Genomic DNA, 22317 nt, shown 5'->3' on the forward strand with positions numbered 1-22317 from the left:
GAGGTTATGCTGCAGCTGTACAAAACCCTGGTGAGGCCACACTTGGAATATTGTGTCCAGTTTTGGTCGCCCTATTATAGGAAAGATGTGGAGGTTTTGGACAGGGTGCAAAGGAAGTTTACTAGGATGCTGCCTGGACTTGTCTTATGAGGAGAGGTTGGCTGAGCTCGGACTTTTCTCTCTGGAGAGAAGGAGGAAGAGAGGTGACCTGATCGAGGTGTACAAGGTAATGAGAGGCATGGATAGAGTCGATAGCCAGAGACATTTCCCCAGGGCATGATTGACTGCCACGAGGGGTCATAGTTTTAAGGTGTTAGGAGGAAGGTATAGAGGAGACGTCAGAGGGACGTTCTTCACCCAGAGAGTTGTGAGTGCACAGAATACTTTGCCAGTGGTAGTTGTGGAAGCGGAATTATTAGTGACATTTAAGCGACTGCTGGACATGCACATGGACAACAGTGAATTGAGGGGAATGTAGGTTAGGTTATTTTATTTTTAGATTAGGATTAATCCACGGCACAATATCGTGGGCCAAAGGGCCTGTACTGTGCTGTACTTTTCTATGTTCTATGTTCTATGAAACGAAAAATAACCAGAAAGGAAATGTTTGTGGCATTATTAAAAGCAGGAAAAGACAGGAGTAAGTTAGACAGAATACCTAAAGGTGCCAAGTACAATATGTAGAGAGCACACTGCTCTCCCAAGCATAAGGAAGTAAGAAAGATAAAATCAGATATGGAGGGAGAAAAGGAAATCCAACCGAAGACAGGGTTTGCACTCCACTCTCACACTGAAAATGTTGAAAATGCTGATAATACATAAGGAAGCTAAAGTTGTTCCAAATCAGAATTCATTCATGAAAGATGTGTATACCTTTTCCGCTGACAAGCAATATCCCACTGCAAATACGTAGATTCCACAAAGTACAATACATTCACCTTTTATTAAAGAATATCTGACCTCCAGCGTGCCATGTGATCACACATCTGTGAACTTCATAATCAATCCAAATTCAACTTTAGTTACAAATATTTTTAAAAGTCATTTTACTGCTACAAAATGAGGTGATTGCATGTCACATAATTTATGTGCCTCAAACCTGCCTACTATATCTACTGTATCCTCTCCAGTTACCAAAACTGTATTTGTCACTCATTCAGAAACTTTTCCTTCCTTTTACACAGATTGCTTCAATATCAAGCCCAACACCAACATGTTTGGGCCTGTCAAGAAATTCAAACCCATCATTCAGAAGCCTGTACAAAAAGATGAGTGTTTACACAGTTTTCTAATGAAAACTATCCAATCAGGGCCAAGCATGAATGGCTTAGAAAGATTTCTGATACAGCGATAAATGGTAACCCTAAAAATGATTTGATTTTGTGGCAGAGTATGCACACTCTGCACTTCTGGCATCAAGTGGAGCACACAGTGAAAATACAAAACCGGAACAGACAACTTTTGCAGTACCTAAAGAACTACAGGATATAAGGGAATATTCTCAAACAGGACAACCAGTGACTGCATCTTGTGTTCCTGCTCCTCCACCAGATTTTCCAAAAACTGAGAAGTTTCAAATTTGTTGCGAATATAGAAGACACAAACTGCATTATTAGAAGCGATGGAAAGGATGGGAGACAGTTATAACTGGGGAAAAGGGTGGATTGGAGACCAGGTTTCTATACTGTGCAAGTGCACTAAACCTTGTAGAAGTGTTTACACCTTGTGGTCTGGTTTGTTTGTTAGTTGCTAAATGTCATCTCATACAATTTCCGCCTCTTTGTTTCCTGGAGCTCAAGATCTGGGGATACTTTAAAGTTGAGTCAGCATTTTGGGGATGTCTGGTAATTTGAATGTGTGTTTTATGCTTCTGTCTGCACAGACCATGTGTGGTTATTGTAATGACATTTTAAGAAACTGTCAGTGATTGTGAAATCCAAAATCTGCAAAGTGTTGATTCAAAAATTTGGTTTATAAAGCTTGGTAGATATTTACCCTTTGAAATTGGGTCTGTGTTGTGTTTGGACTTGGGTAAATTTTAATTCCAGAATTACTATGTTTGGTATTTCATTTACTGGCCAGAATAAATTCCAAATATTGTTCTGACATCAGTGAATCTTTGATTCCGGACGATAAGATTGACTCATTGTTAACGTCCGAGTGATTGGGATATTGGAATGTTGAAAATGCAACTTGTGGGCGAGGAGGTTAGAAAAGGCAAATTTAACAAAGGGGTGGGCTTTTCCTTCCTTTTCAGAGGAGGAGAGATGGATGATATAATTAGATGCAGGAGTTTATACTCCACTCCCTTTCGAATTTGTAGTAGTTTAATGTAATAATCTATTCTGCTTGTCGTGGAATAGATGGAACTTGTTTATTTTCTTTTAAAAATTGGAGACACTGAAATGGAATAGTTACCTGAAAATTTAAAGGGATTCTGGAAAGCGATAAAGTGCATACAAACACAGTCTCAATGGTTCAATACATAAAAATGATTAGTAACTTTAAGGGAGCAAACAGAATATTGAATGTGGACAAATTTACATAGAGATATATGAAATATCTAGACTGAATTGTCAAGTAACTTTGAGAAAAAGGCAGGTTATCTTAGAGAAAGAACAAAGCATGTTGTGCCTGAATCAAACATAAATATTTGATTTCTGTTTTAAAATATTTTAAGATTATGTTCCATTTACTTCCAAATCTCTACAGATCTCTGGAATTAGATATGATTGTCATAGTTAAATTGCAAAATTGAATGAGACAAAGTAATGCAAGGTACAGACTTGCAGTAGGAGACAAAAAAAGTTAGAATAATGGATTGAAACAGCAATTCAGGTTAAAATGTTACAGCAGTGAAAAGGAAGTTTAGATGAGAGCACCAAACCTATAGCTTTCTCTTGGTGATATTTGTGTCATTGTCTTTGAGAAAGATTGACTTGGTGATCAAACCACTACCCGAGGCATCGGGACCATATGTGGAGAGACAAGAAAACCTCATAGATAGTTTGATAAGATAACCTGGGAGTCAAGAATATGTGACAAATTCTTGGGGCATCAATGTAAGAGTGCAAAGGTGAATGTTACCTTAGAGGTAAGAAACATTAGATGGTTCAAAAAAATGCACTGAAGAATAGATCTGACATATACACCGACTTGACAAAAGTATTAGTGTGGCTTGGAAGAACACAAAAACTTAATTTAAACAATAAGACACCGGCATAAAATCCAGACAGAAACTGACAATTGAAACAATGTAAATAGTATTAGTGAAAGGGATGTAAAATGAATCACAATCAAAATAAAAAGTGTGATTGGCTGTTATGTCAAAATGTTGCAGAAATCAAAGAGTACTGATTCTGGGAGGAGTAATGGTGAACTGAGTGAAAAAAGCCCATCGGATGACATAGAGATACCTCATCTTGAGCATTTGTATGATCAAACCAGTAGATGAAATTGTAATGTGTTAGGGCAGTTAGTGTATGTGGAAAAAAGGCTGAGCTGAGACTCAGGTGGTGTAGGAGTCTGTGGATGAAGAATTGAAAAAAAACACAAATTATGGAAACTGAATCTGGAATTTACTGAATTCTACAGCAAATTATGTAAATAGATTAACTTAAAATAATGTAGGCAATATTCTGGTCACCTCAATTAGGTGACATGACTTGCTTGTTCCATTACAGCCTTAACTGTACATCAGGGGTTGTGTGTGTATATAATTAAAGGGTCAGTCCCCAAAGGCCACTGTGGTCATTAATTTGATGATACACCCTATTGTTGTATTCTTTGGATTGGTGCTGTTTATTTTCATTGTAGTTCAAATCTTCTAGTGCAGGTTACACACTCTTATTACACATTCTTGCGTGGCTGTCGCTGATTTGAACCTGCATTTGCAATTGTAACATGCACTGTCAAATATCATCAGAGGTAGAATGTATAGGATGGGCTGAAGGGTAGAATGTATAGGATAGGCTGAAGGGCTAAATTGTTGATGATACTTGATAAGCTGCATGATTTTGGATGAGTCCTGTGAACATTACTGTACATGCCACAGATAGCACAAGTGAAAACTTGTTTTCTGTACGACGTAGCAGTTTCATCTATTAGAAACATAGAAGATAGGAACAAGAGGAAACCATTCTCCTCTTCAAGCCTTCTCTGCCATTCTTCATGAGCAAGGCTGATCATCCAACTCAATAACCTAATCCTGCTTACTCACCCTAATCTTTGATCCCATTCACCCCAAGTGCTATATCTAGTCATCTCTGGAATGCATTCAGTGTTTTGGCATCAACTACTTACTGTGGTAATGAATTCCACTGGCTCATCACTCTTTGGGTGAAGAAATGTCTCCTCATCTCTGTCCTAAATTGTCTACCCTGAATCTCATACTGTGACCCCTGGTTCTGGACACATCCACCATCGGGAACATCTTCCCTGCAACTATCTTTCTAGTCCTATGAGAATTTTGTAAATGTCTATAAGATTCTGCTTCATTTGTCTGAACTGTAGAGAAAACAATCCCAACCTAGTCAATCTCTCCTCATATGTCAGACCCGTCACCCCCAGAATCAGCCTGGTAAACCTTCGCTGCACTCCCGCAAGAGCAGCAGCCTCCTTCTTCAGTAAAGGAGGCCAAAATTGCACACAATATTCTAGGTGTGGTCTCACCAAGGTCCTGTACAACTGCAACAACACATCTCTGCTCCCAAAATCAGAACCCTAATAACATAAACTTCAAAAACAAATGCCATCCTTGGGAGTACACACTCTAAAATTGAATAATATGATTTTCAGCAGCACCATTATAAAACAGCATAGATATACAGTATTATGATTGATTTTCCTTAGGTGCTGCCTGGAAGCAGAGCACAGAACAAGTGAAATGTATCTGTGAGTTCAGCTTAGTTCATTAGGTCCAGCCCTTTCACAAAGTTACAATAATAATCATATTGAAATGAATTATAATTATATGATTTTAAATTGTAGCATAATGAAGTAATCAAAAAGATGAGGGCAGAGCAGTAGATGTTGCTTCTTGGACTTTGATAAAGCCTTTGACAAGGATCTACATGGTAATCTAATTAGTAAATTAGCAAAAACAGGTATATCCAAAAGGTCCTAAAACAGTTCTCTACAATTTTTGCAGAGAAAAAACACATTGGGACCTGTCATTCCTCAGAGCACTCCTGCATTGCAAAACAAAGGCATTTACTACTCATTCAAAAATCTATTTACATTCATTATGAGGCAACAATGGGGTCTGACAACTGAAGAGACCCTTGTTATATTTTGGCGAAAGATCTTAGATGGTGGTCTTTCCCCACGGTGCCTTCACCTGTGACCAAACTTTAGTGCTTCCCTCACCATGTATCCCTGGACCTTAGAATGTGACAGTCTGCAATACTCAGTGGAAGTCAACTCTTTACACTGGAAGACATACAAGTTGAATTATCTCATAAACACACAGATTCTATTGAAAGCTGAGTAAATTGCTTGGAAGGAAATCTCAATGTGAGCTTGACAAGAGGAGGATCTAGGTTTAACGGAGGCTGACCGCTTTGGATGACTTTATGGCTACAGGATAATAATTTATTTCAGCATTTTAATGTTAGATGTTCTTCAGGTATTTATTTAGTAAGTAGAATAATAAAGCAGCATTTTTTAATAAATTCAGAGATAATGGGAACTGCAGATGCTGGAGAATCCAAGATAATTAAGTGTGAAGCTGGATGAACACAGCAGGCCAAGCAGCATCTCAGGAACACAAAAGCTGACGTTTCGGGCGTAGACCCTTCATCAGAGAGGGGGATGGGATGAGGGCTCTGGAATAAATAGGGGGAGAGTGGGAGACGGACCGAAGATGGAGAGAAAAGAAGATAGGTGGAGAGGAGAGTATAGGTGGGGAGGTAGGGAGGGGATAGGTCAGTCCAGGGAAGACGGACAGGTCAAGGAGGTGGGATGAGGTTAGTAGGTAGGAAATGGAGGTGCGGCTTGGGGTGGGAGGAAGGGATGGGTGAGTGGAAGAACAGGTTAGGGAGGCAGAGACAGGCTGGGCTGGTTTTGGGATGCAGTGGGGGGAGGGGAAGAGCTGGGCTGGTTGTGTGGTGCAGTGGGGGGAGGGGACGAACTGGGCTGTTTTGGGATGCGGTGGGGGAAGGGGAGATTTTGAAGCTGGTGAAGTCCACATTGGGCTGCAGGGTTCCCAAGCGGAATATGAGTTGCTGCTCCTGCAACCTTCGGGTGGCATCATTGTGGCACTGCAGGAGGCTCATGATGGACATGTCATCTAAAGAATGGGAGGGGGAGTTGAAATGGTTCGCGACTGGGAGGTGCAGTTGTTTATTGCGAACCGAGCGGAGGTGTTCTGCAAAGCAGTCCCCAAGCCTCTGCTTGGTTTCACCAATGTAGAGGAAGCCATACCGGGTACAATGGATACAGTATACCACATTAGCAGATGTGCAGGTGAACCTCTGCTTAGTATGGAAAGTCATCTTGGGGCCTGGGATAGGGGTGAGGGAGGAGGTGTGGGGGCAAGTGTAGCACTTCCTGCAGTTGCAGGGGAAGGTGCCGGGTGTGGTGGGGTTGGAGGGCAGTGTGGAGTGAACAAGGGAGTCTTTTTTTATTAAATTATTTTCTTTCCTCAATCTGTTATATCTGTAATCATTTTTTTCCGAAATGATTCTAAGCTTGTGCCCATTTTAAATCAGAAAAATGGATACAAACACATTAACTCACTAAGCATAGCAATTTTTTGAGCGAGCCATTAATTTGTTCTCTTAAATTCACAGGTCAAAATGAACAATAAAACTGAGAGTGGCTTAAAGCCAAAATGCTTTCAGATCACTTAAATCTTTCCTTTCTCTCATTAAAAGAAAGTGTGGAAAACTTGGGAGTGAACTGGAACTGTGTTAAGGTCAAAAGGGTAACTAGGGAGAAAAACAGGGCCATTTACAGTTCAGCAAGGCCGCTTATGTGTGGAACCACAGGCGATGGGGGGGGGGCAAAATAAGTATTTTGCATCAATATTAAGGATATGGAAGCTAGAGGACTTGGGAAATAAATTGAAAAATGTCCATATTACAGAGGAGGAGGTGCTGGCTGTCTTAAAATGCATAAAGATGGATAAATCCCCTGGACCTGATCAGGTGTACTCTACAATTTTGTGGGAAGCTAGGTAAATGATTGCTGGGTCCCTTGCTGAGATATTTGTTCATTGATAGCCTTAGGCGAGGGACCAGAAGACTGGAGGCTGGCCAATATGATGCCACTATTTAAGATACGTGGTAAGGAAAAGCCAGGGAATTATAGACTGGTGATCCTGACAAGAGTGGCGGGCAAGTTGTTGTAAGAAATCCTGAGCGACAGGATTTACACGTATTTGGAAAGGCAAGGACTGAGTAGAGTCAGTCAGCATGGCTTTGTGAGTGGAAAATCATGTTTCACTAATTTAATTAAGTAATTTGAAGAAATAATGAAGAGGATTGATGAAGGCAGGGCCGTGGACCTGATCTATACGGACTTCAGTGAGGCGTTCGACAAGGTTCTGCATGGTAGACTGGTTAGCAAGGTTAGATCGCATAGAATATAGAAGTGCCAATTTTGATATGGAACTGGCCTGAAGATAGGAGACAGAGCGTGGTGGAATAGGGTTACTTTTCAGAATCGAGGCCTGTAACCTGCAGTGTCCCACACAGATCGGTGCTACAGAGGTTTATAAAATCATGAGTGGCATGAATAGGGTGAATACAGAAGTCCTTTCCCCATGGTAGCAAAGTCCAAAACTAGAGGGCATAGATTTAAGGTGAGTGAGGAAAGATATAAAAGGGATCTAAGGGCCAACTTTATCATGCAGTGGTGATGCGTATATGAAATGAGCTGCCAGAGGAAATGGTGGTGGCTAGTACAATTACAACATTTAAAAGGCAACTGGATGGGTATATGAATAGGAAGGGTTTAGAGGGATATGGGCCAAATACTGGCAAATGGGACTAGATCAATTTAGGCTATCTGGTCGGCTTGGATGAGTTGAACCAAACGGTCTATTTCCATGCTGTAGAGCTCTGAGACTTTATGACTCTATGGTCCTGCACTGGTCTCACAGGTGAGAGAAGCACAGGAGGAAGTGCTGGGAACATTAGCATGTCAATTTTTTTTAATCCATTGGAAATGGAGATGTCTCAGCACACAAGGTGATTGTAATTTCTTCTTTCTTTTCCTTGTCAACTGGCAAATGGTGAATTCAGTAATCAAATAGAGCCAATAGAAACAACGAAGGGTGTTGTATATAGTGGTAGTACTGGGGGCAATTGATGAAGTCCTGCAGGCGAGGCAATTTCCACTTTGTTACATTGTAGCAAAAGGAGAAAAAGGTTTTAAAGGAACGAAGAACAAAGAAAATTACAGCACAGGAACAGGCCCTTCGGCCCTCCAAGCCTGCACCAATCCAGATCCTCTATCTAAATCTGTCGCCTGTTTTCCAAGGATCAATATCCCTTTGCTCCCTGCCCATTCATGTATCTGTCTAGATACATCTTAAATGATGCTATCGTGCCTGCCTGTACCACCTCCGCTGGCAACAAGTTCTAGGCATCCACCACCCTCTGCGTACTTTCCATGTATATCTCCCTTAAACGTTTCCCCCCTCACCTTGAAATCGTGACCCGTAGTAATTGAGTCGCCCACACTGGGAAAAAGCTTCTTGCTATCCACCCTGTCTATACCTCTCATGATTTTGTAGCCCTCAACCAGGGCCCCCCTCAACCTCCATCTTTCTAAAGTAAATAATCCTAACCTACTCAACCCCTCTTCATAGCTAGCACCCTCCATTACAGGCAACATCCTGGTGAACCTCCTCTGCACCCTCTCCAAAGCTTCGACATCCTTTTGGTAATGTGGCGACCAGAACTGTACACAGTATTCCAAATTCAGTGAAGCAGTTGAAAACTCAGCCATTTGGTATAGTTCAATTAGGTGTCAGCAATGCGTAAGCTGGGGAAAAGGGGAAGCGAGTGAGCGAACATTCGATTGCAACATTAAGCATTAAGAAAGAGAATCACATCTTCTTTTCAACCGTCCAATTTACAACAAGAAATAACTCATCAGGCAGGAAAACTGAGCCTGGAACAAGGATTCTCTTTTCTCTCCATAAAGAAGTAAGACCGCCTCAGTTTAATAGTTAATAGTTCCTGCTGTGAACTTGAAAAAATATGGTGAAAAATCCAAAACCATGGCCTAAAATCAATGGTGAGTAAAAGTTCATTTTTAAACAGTAGAGAAAAAAGTAAGATACTTGACACAGAAGAGGCATTGGGGAGTGGTGTACAGTTGTTTATCAAAGTATCATTTTAAACGAATTGTAAATCAATATGGTGATATTGCGTTACTGAAATTAAACTATCAATCTATCCTAAATTTGTAAGAAAAAGTTGAGGTGAGGGCTAGCCTTTACAGAGACCCTAAATGTGGTAATAAAAAATAGTAAAGTATGGCAGATGCTGGATTTTTATAATACAAATGAAGTTTTGGAGAAACTCAGCAGGTTTAGCAGCATTTGTGGGGAGAGGAACACAGTTAAAATTTTGATTCCAAAATGACTACTACACCTTATTTTCCACCTGGGAACCTTGCAGCCCTCTGGGCTCAATATAGAGCTTCTAAGGTTTTGGAGTAGATTTGTAGCTTGTTTGTGGATGTTGTGGTTGGTTGGTTCACTGAGTTGGTTCGTTGTTCAGCAGACGTTTCATTACCCTGCTGGGTAACATCATCAATGCAGCCTCCATTGAAGTGCTGTTGTGTTCACGCCTATCTTTTTAAATTCTCGTGTCTGTTGAGCTGGATTACCTCACTTCCAGTTTCCCCACACAATGGAGTGTATATGGGGTCTCACTCAATGTGTTTATTGATGGCTTTCTTAGAGGAGAAACAGGCTTCTAGGAATTCCTTGTCTCTGCTTTGCTTGTCCCAGGATCCTGGTGTTGTCCCAATCAAACTGGTGGTTTTCCTTATCCACATGGATGGAGATGGATGAGTATTAGTTGTGTCTTTTTGTTGCCAGTTGATGCTCGTGTACCCTTGAGGTTAATTTCCTTCCTGTTTGTCCAATGTAATGTTTGCCTCAGTCTCTGCGGGGAATCTTGTTTACAGCACTGGTCCTGTCCATTGTGAGTAGTGGGTCTTTGGTCCGAGTGAGCAGTTGGGGTAGGGTTGATGTGGGTTTGTGTGCTACTCTGATCCCCAGTGGTCGTAGGAGTCTTGTGGTCAGTTCAGAGATGTTCCTGATGTAAGGTAGCGTGATGAGTGTTTCAGGATGCGTAGTATCTTCTTGGTGTTGTTCATGTAATAGGCATCATCTGGCCCAGTTTTTCGGGTATCCATTTGGCGTAGTCTGTGCTGCTGCAGTGTGTTGTTCCCGTTTAAATAATGTTCTCACGCAACTTTGCTTATGTGTATTAGGGTGGTTGCTGTTGAAATTTTGTACTTGGTCTCTGTGTGTGGCTTTCCTGTGTAGCTTTGTTAGGAATTTCCCATTGGTCCTGCATTCCACCACGATGTCCAGGAATGGGAGCTGTTTGTTCTTCTCCTCTTCTCTGGTGAATCTGATCCTGATGAGGCTGTTGTTTATTATTTTGTATGTCTCCTCTAGTTTGGTCTGTTTAATAATAACGAAGGTGTTGTCCACATAACGTATCCATAGTTTTAGCTGAATTAGTGGAAGGGCCATACTTACAAGTCTCTGCATCACCATTTCAGCTATTAGTCCGGGGATAGTTGATCCCATGGGTGTCCCATTGATCTGTTCATATATTTAGCCATTAAAATGTGGTGGGTGGTAAGGCATAGGTCCAGTAGCTTCAGCATGTTGTCTGTGGAGATGCTGTCATTTGGGTTTTGTTCTTGTTTTAGTAGTGTTGCCAGTGTTTCTTTTGTTAGTGGTATGTCTATCAATGTTAGAAGGGTAATAACATCAAATGATACCATGGTCTTGTCATCATCTATTCTTATGTCCTTGATGGAATTGAAGAACTCCTGGGTTGAGTGAATTGAGTGGGGTGACTTGCTGATGAGGTGTTTTAGTCTCCTTTGTAGTTCCTAGGCTAATTTATGCGATGGCGTGCCTGGCAGGGAGACTGTGGGTTTAAGAGGTACTTCCAGTTTGTGTACCTTCAGGAAGCCGTAGAATGGTTGGACGTTTGCTGCAGTCTCTGCAGGGAATCTTGTATTTGGCACTGGTCCTGTCCATAGTGGGTAGTGGGTCCCTGAACTCTCTCATGTCCTAGCCCCCTACGCCACACACTAGGCCTTGTTACCAGTCTGCCATAACACACTGTGCATCGTTAGCCACTAACAGTCTCCATCAAAAGATATTTATGTTCCTAGTCAGACGGTCATCAACTCCTTTGTCTGTCCAACTGCTCTTTTCTCTCTTTGGGCTCTATGTCCACGTATCACTCACTCCTTACCCACTCTATCTTCTGCATATACACTGACATTTTCCTAGCTGCCATCAGTTTTGGGAAGGGTCACTGGACCTGAAATGCTAACTGATTTCTCTTCACAGATGCTGCCAGATCTGCTGAACTTTTCCAGCAACTTCTGTTTTTGTTTCTGACCTACAGCATCTCTTTTGCCTTTTAATCACAAACCTGATTCTATTTTGAGCTTGGGTGGGTCTGGTCATTGGAGTCACTTCAATTGTTCCTTGTGATTGCGTTATCGATATTCTCACCCGAACGAAAAACAGAAATTGCTGGAGAAACTCAGGAGGTCTGGATGGCTGAATTTGTGCAGAACTTTTAAAGCTTCACTGGGGCAGAAACGTCAACTCTGTCTTTCTCTCTCCAGAAACACTGGCAGACCTGCGGAGTTTCTCCAGCAACTTCTGTTCTTGTTTCAGAGATTGTAAGAACTGCAGATGCTGGAGTCAGAGATAACACAGTATGGACCCAAAGAAGGGTCCTGGCCTGAAATGTCAGCTTTCCTGCTCGTCTGATGCTGCCTGGCCTGCTGTGTTCATTCAGCTCCACACTGTGTTAGACAGGTAGTAGGAACTGCAAATGCTGGAGAATCTGAGATAACAAGATGTGGAGCTGGATGAACACAGCAGGCCAAGCAGCATCAGAGGATCAGGAAAACTAACATTTAGGGCCGAGACCCTTCTTCACAAAATCACCTTCTGAAAATCCCACACTGTGTTATCTCCGTTCTTGTTTCAGATTTCCAGCATCAGCAGTTCTTTGTTTCATCACATCCTCACCTGTTCTTGAATTAAGAAGTTTTTTTTCATCCCCCGCTGGGGGTAGGGAGGTGTGAGGCCTGATTCGTGCCGTATACAGTACAAGCTCCTCGAGTGAGGTGGTCGCTTCAAAGATAAAGTTTCGTTGAAGCATCCACTCCACGGTTGCTCTGGGAGACCCGCGGGTGTGACGTCACACGGCGGCGAAGAGCGCGAGCGCTTTAGCCAGAGGGGTGTGGTGACGCAATCGCGTCGCGGCAGGAGGGTAGGCCTTAGTCGGTGACGCCGTTGTCGTTGCGGGCCGGTTTGCGGGAGTTGGTACTGTGTAACGTGGTGGAGGCGAAGATGTTCCGCAGGAAACTGTCGGCTCTTGAGTATCACAACAGCAGCGTGTTTGACTGTAAAGGTACAGGGAGAAGCGGGCAACCGTTCACTGGGGCCTGTGCGGGGCAATCCGCGCCCGTCGGCGGGCAGCACCCACCCCTCAACACCTTAGTTAGGGCCTGCGGCTGGACACAGAGCCGGGCCCAGTAATTCCACGCTGCCTTTCAACATCATTTCAGAATTAAAAACAACTCACTGTTTGAACACGGTGCCGGAACAGTGGCCAAGATGCTGCCCAAAAATCGCTGAAGTGTAATTATTGTTACTCTTAATAGTGTGGTTAAATGGGGCAGCCATTTTGTGCATAGCAAGCTCCCACAGGCTACGGACAAATGAAAAATCTGATTTTGGTCGGTGAAGAGGAGAATCGAACAGGAGCTCTCTCCGTCTTTTCAGTTGCATCTCCGTGGATGCTGTTTGATCCGCTGTGATCTCCAGCATTTGTTGGTTTCACACTTCGTTACTCACGTATAGTAAACAATTTCAGAATACTTGAAAGGAATATGAATGATTGATTAATTGTTTCTGCAATAAAATTCAACTTCACAACAAAATTCTGCAAACACTTAAGACACCAAGATTTTCTCTTGTGTTATTTGAAGGAGGAGTGTGGAGCAGAGAATTACCTTGCTGTCTTTTGTATGAGGCCATGTGAACTTTTGTCTGTGCTTGAACCAGTGCAGAAACCCTCAGTTTAAATTGTTCTTTTGAACGATGACACATTTTGGAATTATGTATTTGTTTCCTTACCATATAACTAACAATGTTGAGGAAAATACTTAATTACAAGGCCTCTTTTTTAAAAAACATCAGATTCTTTCATTCAGTTTTATTTTTCTATTTTGGGCATAGAATCAAATTGTAATTCTCCAAAAACAGCTTGACTATGCTCAGCATTTCTATTTTGTTTCAATCTTTTTGAAACTGGTAAATTAAACTAAGCAAATTAGCAGTTTACTTTTTCACTGAGGCATGGAACAATGCATTAATCATAAAACTGAGCAGAAGTTGACTGATAAATATTGTTTTCTGAAGGAAGCTTGAACACAGGTTTACAATATTTAAAGTCAGACATATTGTAAAATCTGAATATAAGCCTTAAATCTAAATATACATTTTATAGAGAGTTACGGAAGTTTTGCCTGCTTTGCTGATGCTTCAACACTGGACTTAAATGTGCCAGTCCTTGATATTAAAATTAGTACATTGATGTGCAGATCTAAGTCTGGACATCAATCTCCTTTTGAGGTTGAGATGTTAGTGATAAGGTTTAATTTAGTATATTCATTTGGTTTGTAGAATGCAGTTTGTCATTTTTTAAAACAAATGTGTCTGAAATCGTTATTTTTTTATATTCTAGATGAGACGGAATTTAGAAATTTAATTGTGTGGCTTGAAGACCAGAAGATACGACATTATAAAATTGAAGAGAGAGGCAACCTGAGAAATGTACACAGCAATGAATGGCCAAAACACTTTGAAAAGGTGAGTTTCATTTTGAATAATGTGCTTTGTATGTGTTTAATCATATTTGCACATAATATATTCACATATCGTTTCACTAGTGACTTGTACTTCCAGTCCCTGAATATGAACTTGTTACAAACATTGTTGTGGAAACAACTGTGTACAGTGATGGAAATAGCTTGGGTGGGGAAAGAGAAGGATACAGATCGGTATGCATGGACAGTCAGAACAATATGGTTGATATTGAAATTGCTTTTTCCTTTTCTGTCATTTCATTCTTACCTGTTGACTGTATATCAAGGCCTGTTGTCAGTTCTGCAGCTAGTTGCCAGTGTTCAACATTTGACTTGTGTTTTGATAAGAATATCAACTAAATGATGTACTTGTGTACCTCTTTGTACAATAAGTATTATTTAATATGTTAAGATATATTGATGCATATTTCAGATTACAGTAGAAAGGGGAGCTATTCTGCTTTCTTACTATCTGCTGTATTCCCACTTCTTTTGCCCTTTTTCCTATGAGGTTTAAATACCTTTCTCTGTATTAAACGTTAAACCCTCTGCCTCAAATATCACTTTGCCAAGATTCCCTATTGTAAGACTGTATTGGGGGGAAAAAAAATCTTATTTCTTCTATAATGTAATGGGTAGAGTAATTGGGTGAATAACTCTGAATCTTGAAGGGGACAGATGTCATTTATATCTCCCAATATTCTTAGCAACAAAGTGTAACTCTACCTAATTTCTATCATGCAATAAATTAGCTTGATTAAAAGCTGTAGCTTCTTGTTAACTCTCACTGGCAGTTGTTCCTCTACCAGTGTAAATTAAGTGAGCCCTTGGACCCAGACAAATAAAAGGAATGATGACAGCGTTCTTCTACCCATAAATGCCACATCTCCCTTTTTTTAAACAAGCCGATATCTATATCTCTTTTTACTTGAAGCCAAGAAAAGGAATTTTTATACATTTCAACTTTTGCAGAATCTTCAAAATCAATATCTGATTCCCTTAACCCAAATTTTCTGGCTATTCAAAATTTTCTGAGACTTTGTTCTATTCTCTCGTGCATTGGTGCAAAATTAGGGCCTTCCCTCAAGCTAGAAAATCTTCTGTTCAAAACCCATTCCGTGAACCTGCAATGCACAATCGAGACAGACTCTTCAGTGCACTGCTGAGAGGCCGATGCATTTTTTTGGCTGAGGTGTAAATCCAAGACATTGTCTGCCGTCTTAGGTTGATATCAAAGATTCTGTGGTCCTATTGAAAGGAAGGTGGACACTTTTAGTGCCCTGGTAAATTTTCATTGCTCATCCAAAACCACAAAAACTAATTATCTTATTTAGCTGATTCCTGCCTGAGAGTCCTTGATCTAACAGTTGCCTGCCACATATTCTTATACTACAGTAATCATTAACTTCAGAAGTACTTAATTGGCATAATGCAATTTAGATATTCTGATCTCATGCAAGTTTTTTTCTGTCCTGACATAATTATAGTTGAATGCCAATTACTTTTGAGTCCCAAACAAAAACAGAAGTTGGTGGAAAAGCCCTGCTGGTCTGGCAGCATCTGTGAAGGGAAATCAGTGCTATGTCTGTGGTCAGCAAGGTTTTGAAAAGAATTCTGCGGGTTAGGACTTATGACTGTTTGGAAAAGCATAGCGTGATAAAAGGGAGTCAGCATAGCTTTGTGAGGGGCAGGTCATGCCTCACAAATCTTATTGAGTTCTTTGAGTAGGTCATGAGACAGGTTGACGAGGGTCGAGCAGTGGATGTGGTGCACGTGGACTTCAGCAAGGCATTTGATAAGGCTCCCCACGGCAGGCTCATTCATAAAGGCTTTCATTAACAGAGGGATCGAGTTTTTAAGAGCCGTGAGGTTATGCTGCAGCTGTACAAAACCCTGATGAGACCACACTTGGAATATTGTGTCCAGTTCTGGTCACCCTATTATAGGAAAGATGTGGAGGCTTTGGAGAGGGTGCAAAGGAGGTTTACCAGGATGCTGCCTGGACTGGAGGGCTTGTGTTACGAGGAGAGGTTGAAAGAGCTCGGACTTTTCTCTCTGGAGAGAAGGAGGAAGAGAGGTGACCTGATCGAGGTGTACAAGGTAATAAGAGGCATGGATAGAGTCGATAGCCAGAGACTTTTCCCCAGAGCAGGATTGACTGCCACGAGGGGTCATAGTTTTAAAGTGTTAGGAGGAAGGTATAGAGGAGACGGCAGAGGGAGTTTCTTCACCCAGAGAGTTGTGAGCGCATGGAATAGTTTGCCAGTGGTAGTCGTGGAAGCAGAGTCATTAGTGACATTTAAGCGACTGCTGGACATGCACATGGACAGCAGTGAATTGAGGGGAATGTAGGTTATTTTATTTTAGTTTTGGATTAGGATTAATCCACGGCCCAACATGGTGGGCCGAAGGGCCTGTACTGTGCTGTACTTTTCTATGTTCTGTGTTAATGTTTCAGGTCCGGTGACCCTTCCTCAGAACTTTTGAGTCCCCATGAGTCTATGAGAAATACATGAAAATAATTAAATTTTCTGTCCTGTCCTGTAGAATTGCCCCCATTTCTATCACTGATTTGTTATTTGTTTTCATGAGTTTAAAAATAAATCATAGTCAGTGTCTTATTGCAAAGAGGCTCAGCGAAAGTGCTGCAACTTTAGAATTCTGTTTGACTGTGAAATGAGATGTTGGCCTGCTGCAGCACAAATACAGCCTTATTCCAACTATGTCACCACTCACTATCTCGGCTCTTCCGTCCCTTTATTTCCTGTATATTTGACTATTCCAGTGTTCTTCAGCTTCCCATCTTCTAGCCTTTAGAAATTTGAACTCGTCCAAAACTCTGCTTATACCTTAATTTGCACCATGTCCGGTTGACCTATTCTCACTGTACATGCTGACCTACATTGCCTTCAAATCTGGCAATATTTTGATTTGAACATTTTCATCTTTGGTTACTCTCTCCGTGACCTCACCCTTCGCCATCTCTGGGACTATTACCGTGTTAATTTTTTTCAATTCTGTCAAGTTGCATATTCTTTGTTTTAATAGTGAATTATTATAGTTTCAGTGACTTGTCACCAACTCTGAAATTTCTTCTCTAAGTGTCTCTACCCTTTTTCAGTCATGCCTTAAAATCCACCTCTTTTCGTGGGTCTTAGATAAAGCTTCAGATCAATTATCTAAATATTTCATCTCATGTAATTCGTCCATTTATTAAGTTTCATTGGCCATTTAACTACTTTAAAGGTGTTCTAGAAATGGAATTTGTTGTAGAAATTTCTCAGCAAATTTACAGGCTTAAGCCTAAAGTAAATCTGGCTCAATCTACCATATTGCTGTGCTTCTCACAGCTCCCCAATGTTGTTAAACATTGATGGAAATAGGAAGGAAGATCGCAGCCTGAGAGGTTATAATTGGAACTACCTGCAGAAAAAACAGCAAGAATTGGTCTGAAAATGGAGATGAAATTGTGTATTCACTTTTTTTTATTCCTATAAAATACTAATATTATAATAAATTGTGAACAATGACATGAAATGTATGTTTCTTCGTTTGAGTAGATGCTCTTATTGTTAATATGGTCACAGTCCAATGTATTTTAATAATGCAAGATTTCCTATCATCTATTGTAGCCGTCAACATTGCACACTTAACATCTGTATGAAAATTTATTTTCAGTTATGAATCCTTTTGTAAACTTAATCCTTTTTTTAACTGACTTATATATTTTCAGTATCTGGCAGATGTAAACTGCCCATTCAAGGCTCAAGAAAGGCAAGAAAATGTTGACTGGCTTCTCGGCCTGGCTGTGAGACTTGAATACTCAGACAATGGTATGAGTTTTTAAACAAGTTGATATTGCTAACTATTTTATAATTGGCATATCTATCCTTCTATGATTTCCAGTGTTTTAAAATTGGCTTTTTTTGTTTACGTTATATTTTCCTCTTGTCTTTAATAATGTCAGCTTATAACTCGATGAATAAGTTTTCATTTGACATAGTCATTATATACCATTGCAACAGAATGTTTAGGCAGCATCAAGTTGCTGACCGACTATGGATTTCAAAATTCATCAGCCTGATGTCAACTCTAATTATTCCTGCATGACTGAACAGCTTGTGCATGTGAATAACACTGAAAAGTCCTCGGATGTCTGATAGGAGAGGTGGTATCTCCAATAAAATGCCTGAAGCTAAAGAGAGCCAGTTGTTTTCTCCCACCAATTGTTGTGCCTCAGTGGGGTAGCATGCTGGAAGTCAAGCATTACTATTCTTCGAGTCCTCACAATGCAGTAATTAAAGATTTTACTAAAGTATGCAGAGTCCTCAGTTTACCTGTTGGATAGACTCAGGTTAACACAAAACTCAGACCAGGTTTCTGTACTTAGCAAGCACTACTATTTAATAGAAACAAATAATTTCAACTGCACCTAACATATACAAAGCCTCTTCTAAGCCCCTCCTGTACATACATACAGGCAGGCACAGACACATAAAAAGAACAGTGTAATTATGGGTGGAGGGTAAAACTCTGCAGAAACAGTTCAATAACACCACTGTTCAAGATTCAGTGGGATGTTCCTTTTGTTTTCTGGTTCTTCAGTTCTCTGATCTTCCCTTCCGGTTCTACTTCACAGAGGGCATAGAGAAACTCATTCACAAATTATAAAGTCTCCGACGCATTGTTTAAAAACAACAGTTTACTGCAATTGTTGGGAGAAAACAACTGGCTTTCTTTAGCTTCAGATATTTTACATGGAGTTACCATCTCCCCTCCCAGACAACTGAGGGCTTCTTACTGTGTCATTTACATCCACAAGCTGTTCAGCCATGCGGGAACCAATTAGAGTTGACATCAGGCTGATGACTTTCGAAATCTGTAACCGGTCACAATTCCACAAATCGGTCAGCGATTTGATATTGGCTAAATCTAATTTTCGAGCATGTGAGTATTGTGTTGTTTCCCTTATACCTTCCCCACAACTCCTTGCAAAGCAACAGTATAAATGCAAATTGTAATGTGTTACAGTAACTTGTTTTCTAAAGTACAGCAATTCGTACAAACGAGGAGCTACTGTATGCCTTTTGAGCCTACTACACTATTCAGTAATGTCTAGTATGATTTAATTTTAATTTCAACTCAACAATCCTGCATATCAATGATAATCCCCAACACCCCTCCCACCCACTGCCGACCCAATCAAACGTGTATCTACCTCTGTCTTAAAAATATTTAAAAATTCTGCATCCCCTGCTTTTTGAGGAAGGAAATTCCAAAGGCATTCAACCCTCTGAGAGAAATAAATGTTTCTTCATCTCTTTGTTAAATGGATGCATCTTTATTTTTAAATCCTTCCTCAGACTTTTGCTGTAAAGCTATTCTTCATCCAGTTCAGTCCATAATCAAAACAAAGTGAAATAATCTTTACAAATTATTTAGCGAATAGCCAAGTTATTGCTTCCCTACTTACCAATTAATTTGTAGAGGGACCATTCCTATGTAGTGTGCAGCATTGTTTATGTCTCTCTGCAAGTATGTTAGGGATTTGTACTAAGGCACCAGTAATGGAAATGCACTGCATAGGGTTATTCTTGACTGTTCTTGTGGAGCTGGTTTAAAGCCTGAGACAGATCAGAATTATAATGTGGAAGCTCCCATCATTTGCTGTTCTATGATCAAGAGGATATCTGCTGGGAGATCATGGTTAGGAATAGGCGCCAAGATGGAAGCCAGGCAGTAGGTAGATTGAATATATCTTTGTATATGTCAGGGCATTTGAGTTGCAGTGTAGATTGTTTAATCCAGCTAGCAGGTTTTTGCAGTTGGCAGTGTGTGGAGGGTGTGATATCTGGAAAGAGTGGAAGATAGGGAGATGGGATGTTGAGCAGACAATTCTTGGAATTCAATGGATATGCTTTTAAAAGGATTCTGTATTAGAAGCCATGTGCTTCAGGAGCTGTCAACTTCTTAAGAGTGTTGTTAAGGATTTGGGCCAGGATAGAACATGGATGGCAGAACAGTTGTCATCAGTATACATGAATTTGTGAGATGTACTTGTAGGCAGGTTGTTTATGTATGTGTTGAACAGTGGTGGGGCTAGCAGTGAGTCCAGTATTAGTCCATTAGTTGGTCTTCTACATTGGCTAATCTTACTCAAGGTGGACTCAGTGGTACAATGGCACGTTCCAACAACTATCCTGACCTGTTGGAAGCACTCTGGCCAGTTTTAAGAGCAAGCCAGTATATTACATTTGCACCATGATGCTGTTGACCTCTCAAATACCTATGCTTGTTTTTAATTCTTTTGGAAGATATTTTTGACATAGGTAGTATTCACATGCATCTGTAATCCTTGCCCTTGTAGATGGTGGAAGTTGAGTTTGGAAGGTGCAGTTTGAGGAGCTTTGGTGAGATACTGCCATGCATTTTGTAATTGGAACATGGTTACTCAGTGGTGAAGAAATTAATCTTCAAGTTTGTGGCTATCCACGTTGGTATCAACTGTTTTGATATTTCTTTTGGTGTTGCATTCAGCCAGACAAGTGTAGAATGTTCCATCACACTCCTGATTTGTGCTTTACTGATGGTAGACAGGCATTGGGAGATATGAGGCAAGTTACTTGCTACAGAATTCCCATCCTCTGGTCTGTTGGAGACATGGTGTTTATATGGTGAGCATTTCTGATCTCATCTGGCTGTAGGTTCCCGTAATTTGGGGTCATGTACTGGGGGATGTGGTCTATGGTGCCCACTTTGGGAGCTGAACGTCATCATGGTCTGTTACTGCGTAACCCCAGTCAGTGCGGTACCTGTTGAAATTTCCTGTGTAAGTTGTTGGGTGAGGCAGTGTCTGCAGTTTACCACTGCCACTTGAAGGTTTGCACTTGGAAACTCCCAGCCTAAATTGTCACAGAATATGGTTAACGATGGAGTGACTGCAATTGGCATTGTCTGATTGGACATAAATAGCATGGCTGTAATTAGTACAAGGGGAGTAGCTCAAAGTCTTTGATTAATACAAACCTTTAGTTTCCATTTGGGTCTTTTGGAGTCAAATGATGTTAGTGTTAGGTGGCAAGCATTCAATAAGTTGTTATTTGTCTGCTCATGGGCCTTCAGTATTGTTGTAAGATTGGAAAGCCCTAACCATAAAGCCAGAGGGTTGGTCATTTTTTTGATGGCCCTGGGGTTATTAAGGTTCCACGGTCTATTTTGAAGTGTCTCTTGAATTCTCTCTTGGAATTCAATCTGCTGGTGAGGTCATTTGCTTCCTTTGGGGGGAGCTTGAATACTGATGGTGGGGTGGGGTTGGGTGAGGCTGATGTATACCTTGTTACCTGATGTTTCGTGTGAAGTCCCTTAACTATTTGGCTAATATATTCAACTGAACCTCCCCTTCTAAGCATTCATTATTGTCAATATATGAGAGTTCTGGTTATGGTTAGTTTTCTATATTCTGCTTTTAAAATAAAGCATCTAAGATTTCTTCAGGTTCCTGCAATTCATAAGGGTGGCAATACTGTTAATGGGTGGGGCATATGCAAAATACCCTTTCCACCCACCTTGTCCTCCTTCAGACTATGACTTTATTTCTCTGTCCCTCCAGAGACATCCGAAATTCCAACATAACTGTGTTGGTTATTTGAGTTAACATGCTATAGTGTACATAAATCATTTGGTACCTCTTTTAATGCCAAAAGGTGCATAATTATTATTTTACCAATAGGGTATGGGACCAAATTTTTCATATTCATGAGGTATTGATTATTTTGGAATGGTTTATCAAATGGATAGCTGGAGGCAAAAGTGTTTTAAACCGTTTCAAAAGTACATTACGTGACAAGATGAGAATTTATGTTGGAGTTGGCAGTTGTATTTGTTTTAGAGCATGAAACCTTTAAAGTTTTGGCAAAGATCTGTAGCTCGGGTTGTGGGTGAGTTTGTTGACTTACTCGCCAAGCTGGCTTGTTCTCGTTCAGACGTCTCGTCCCCGTGCTGGGTGAATCGTCAATGGAGCCTCCGATGAAGCGGTGTTATTCTACTTCGCTTGGAATTTATACTGTCTGGTCCGTTGTAGTGATTAGTGTCATTTCCAGTTTTGATCTGTATGAGTTTGTATATGGGGTCCAATTCTATATGTCTGTTGAATGCATTATGGGTGGAGAACCATGCCCCTAGGAATTCCCGAGCATGTCAATGCTTGGCTTGGGCTAC

General features: G+C 40.8%; 1 protein-coding gene across 2 annotated transcripts in view; it reads left to right on the plus strand.

Moving 5' to 3' along the window:
- Window positions 1-9058: 9058 nt before the first annotated feature.
- rtraf (RNA transcription, translation and transport factor) overlaps window positions 9059-22317 on the plus strand; it is a 28463-nt gene continuing 15204 nt past the window's right edge. The window contains exons 1-3 of one of the 2 annotated variants that reach the window (XM_048538341.2): window positions 9059-9246; window positions 13980-14104; window positions 17834-17933. In XM_048538341.2, the coding sequence (XP_048394298.1) occupies window positions 9210-9246; window positions 13980-14104; window positions 17834-17933 (262 nt within the window). In that variant the 5' untranslated portion in view covers window positions 9059-9209. Of the gene's footprint in view, window positions 9247-12473; window positions 12642-13979; window positions 14105-17833; window positions 17934-22317 lie in introns of those variants that run through there. The other variant, XM_048538340.2, reaches the window with a different exon arrangement.

The sequence above is a fragment of the Stegostoma tigrinum genome, chromosome 10 (assembly GCF_030684315.1).
Source record: "Stegostoma tigrinum isolate sSteTig4 chromosome 10, sSteTig4.hap1, whole genome shotgun sequence".
Taxonomy (NCBI): Eukaryota; Metazoa; Chordata; class Chondrichthyes; order Orectolobiformes; family Stegostomatidae; genus Stegostoma; species Stegostoma tigrinum.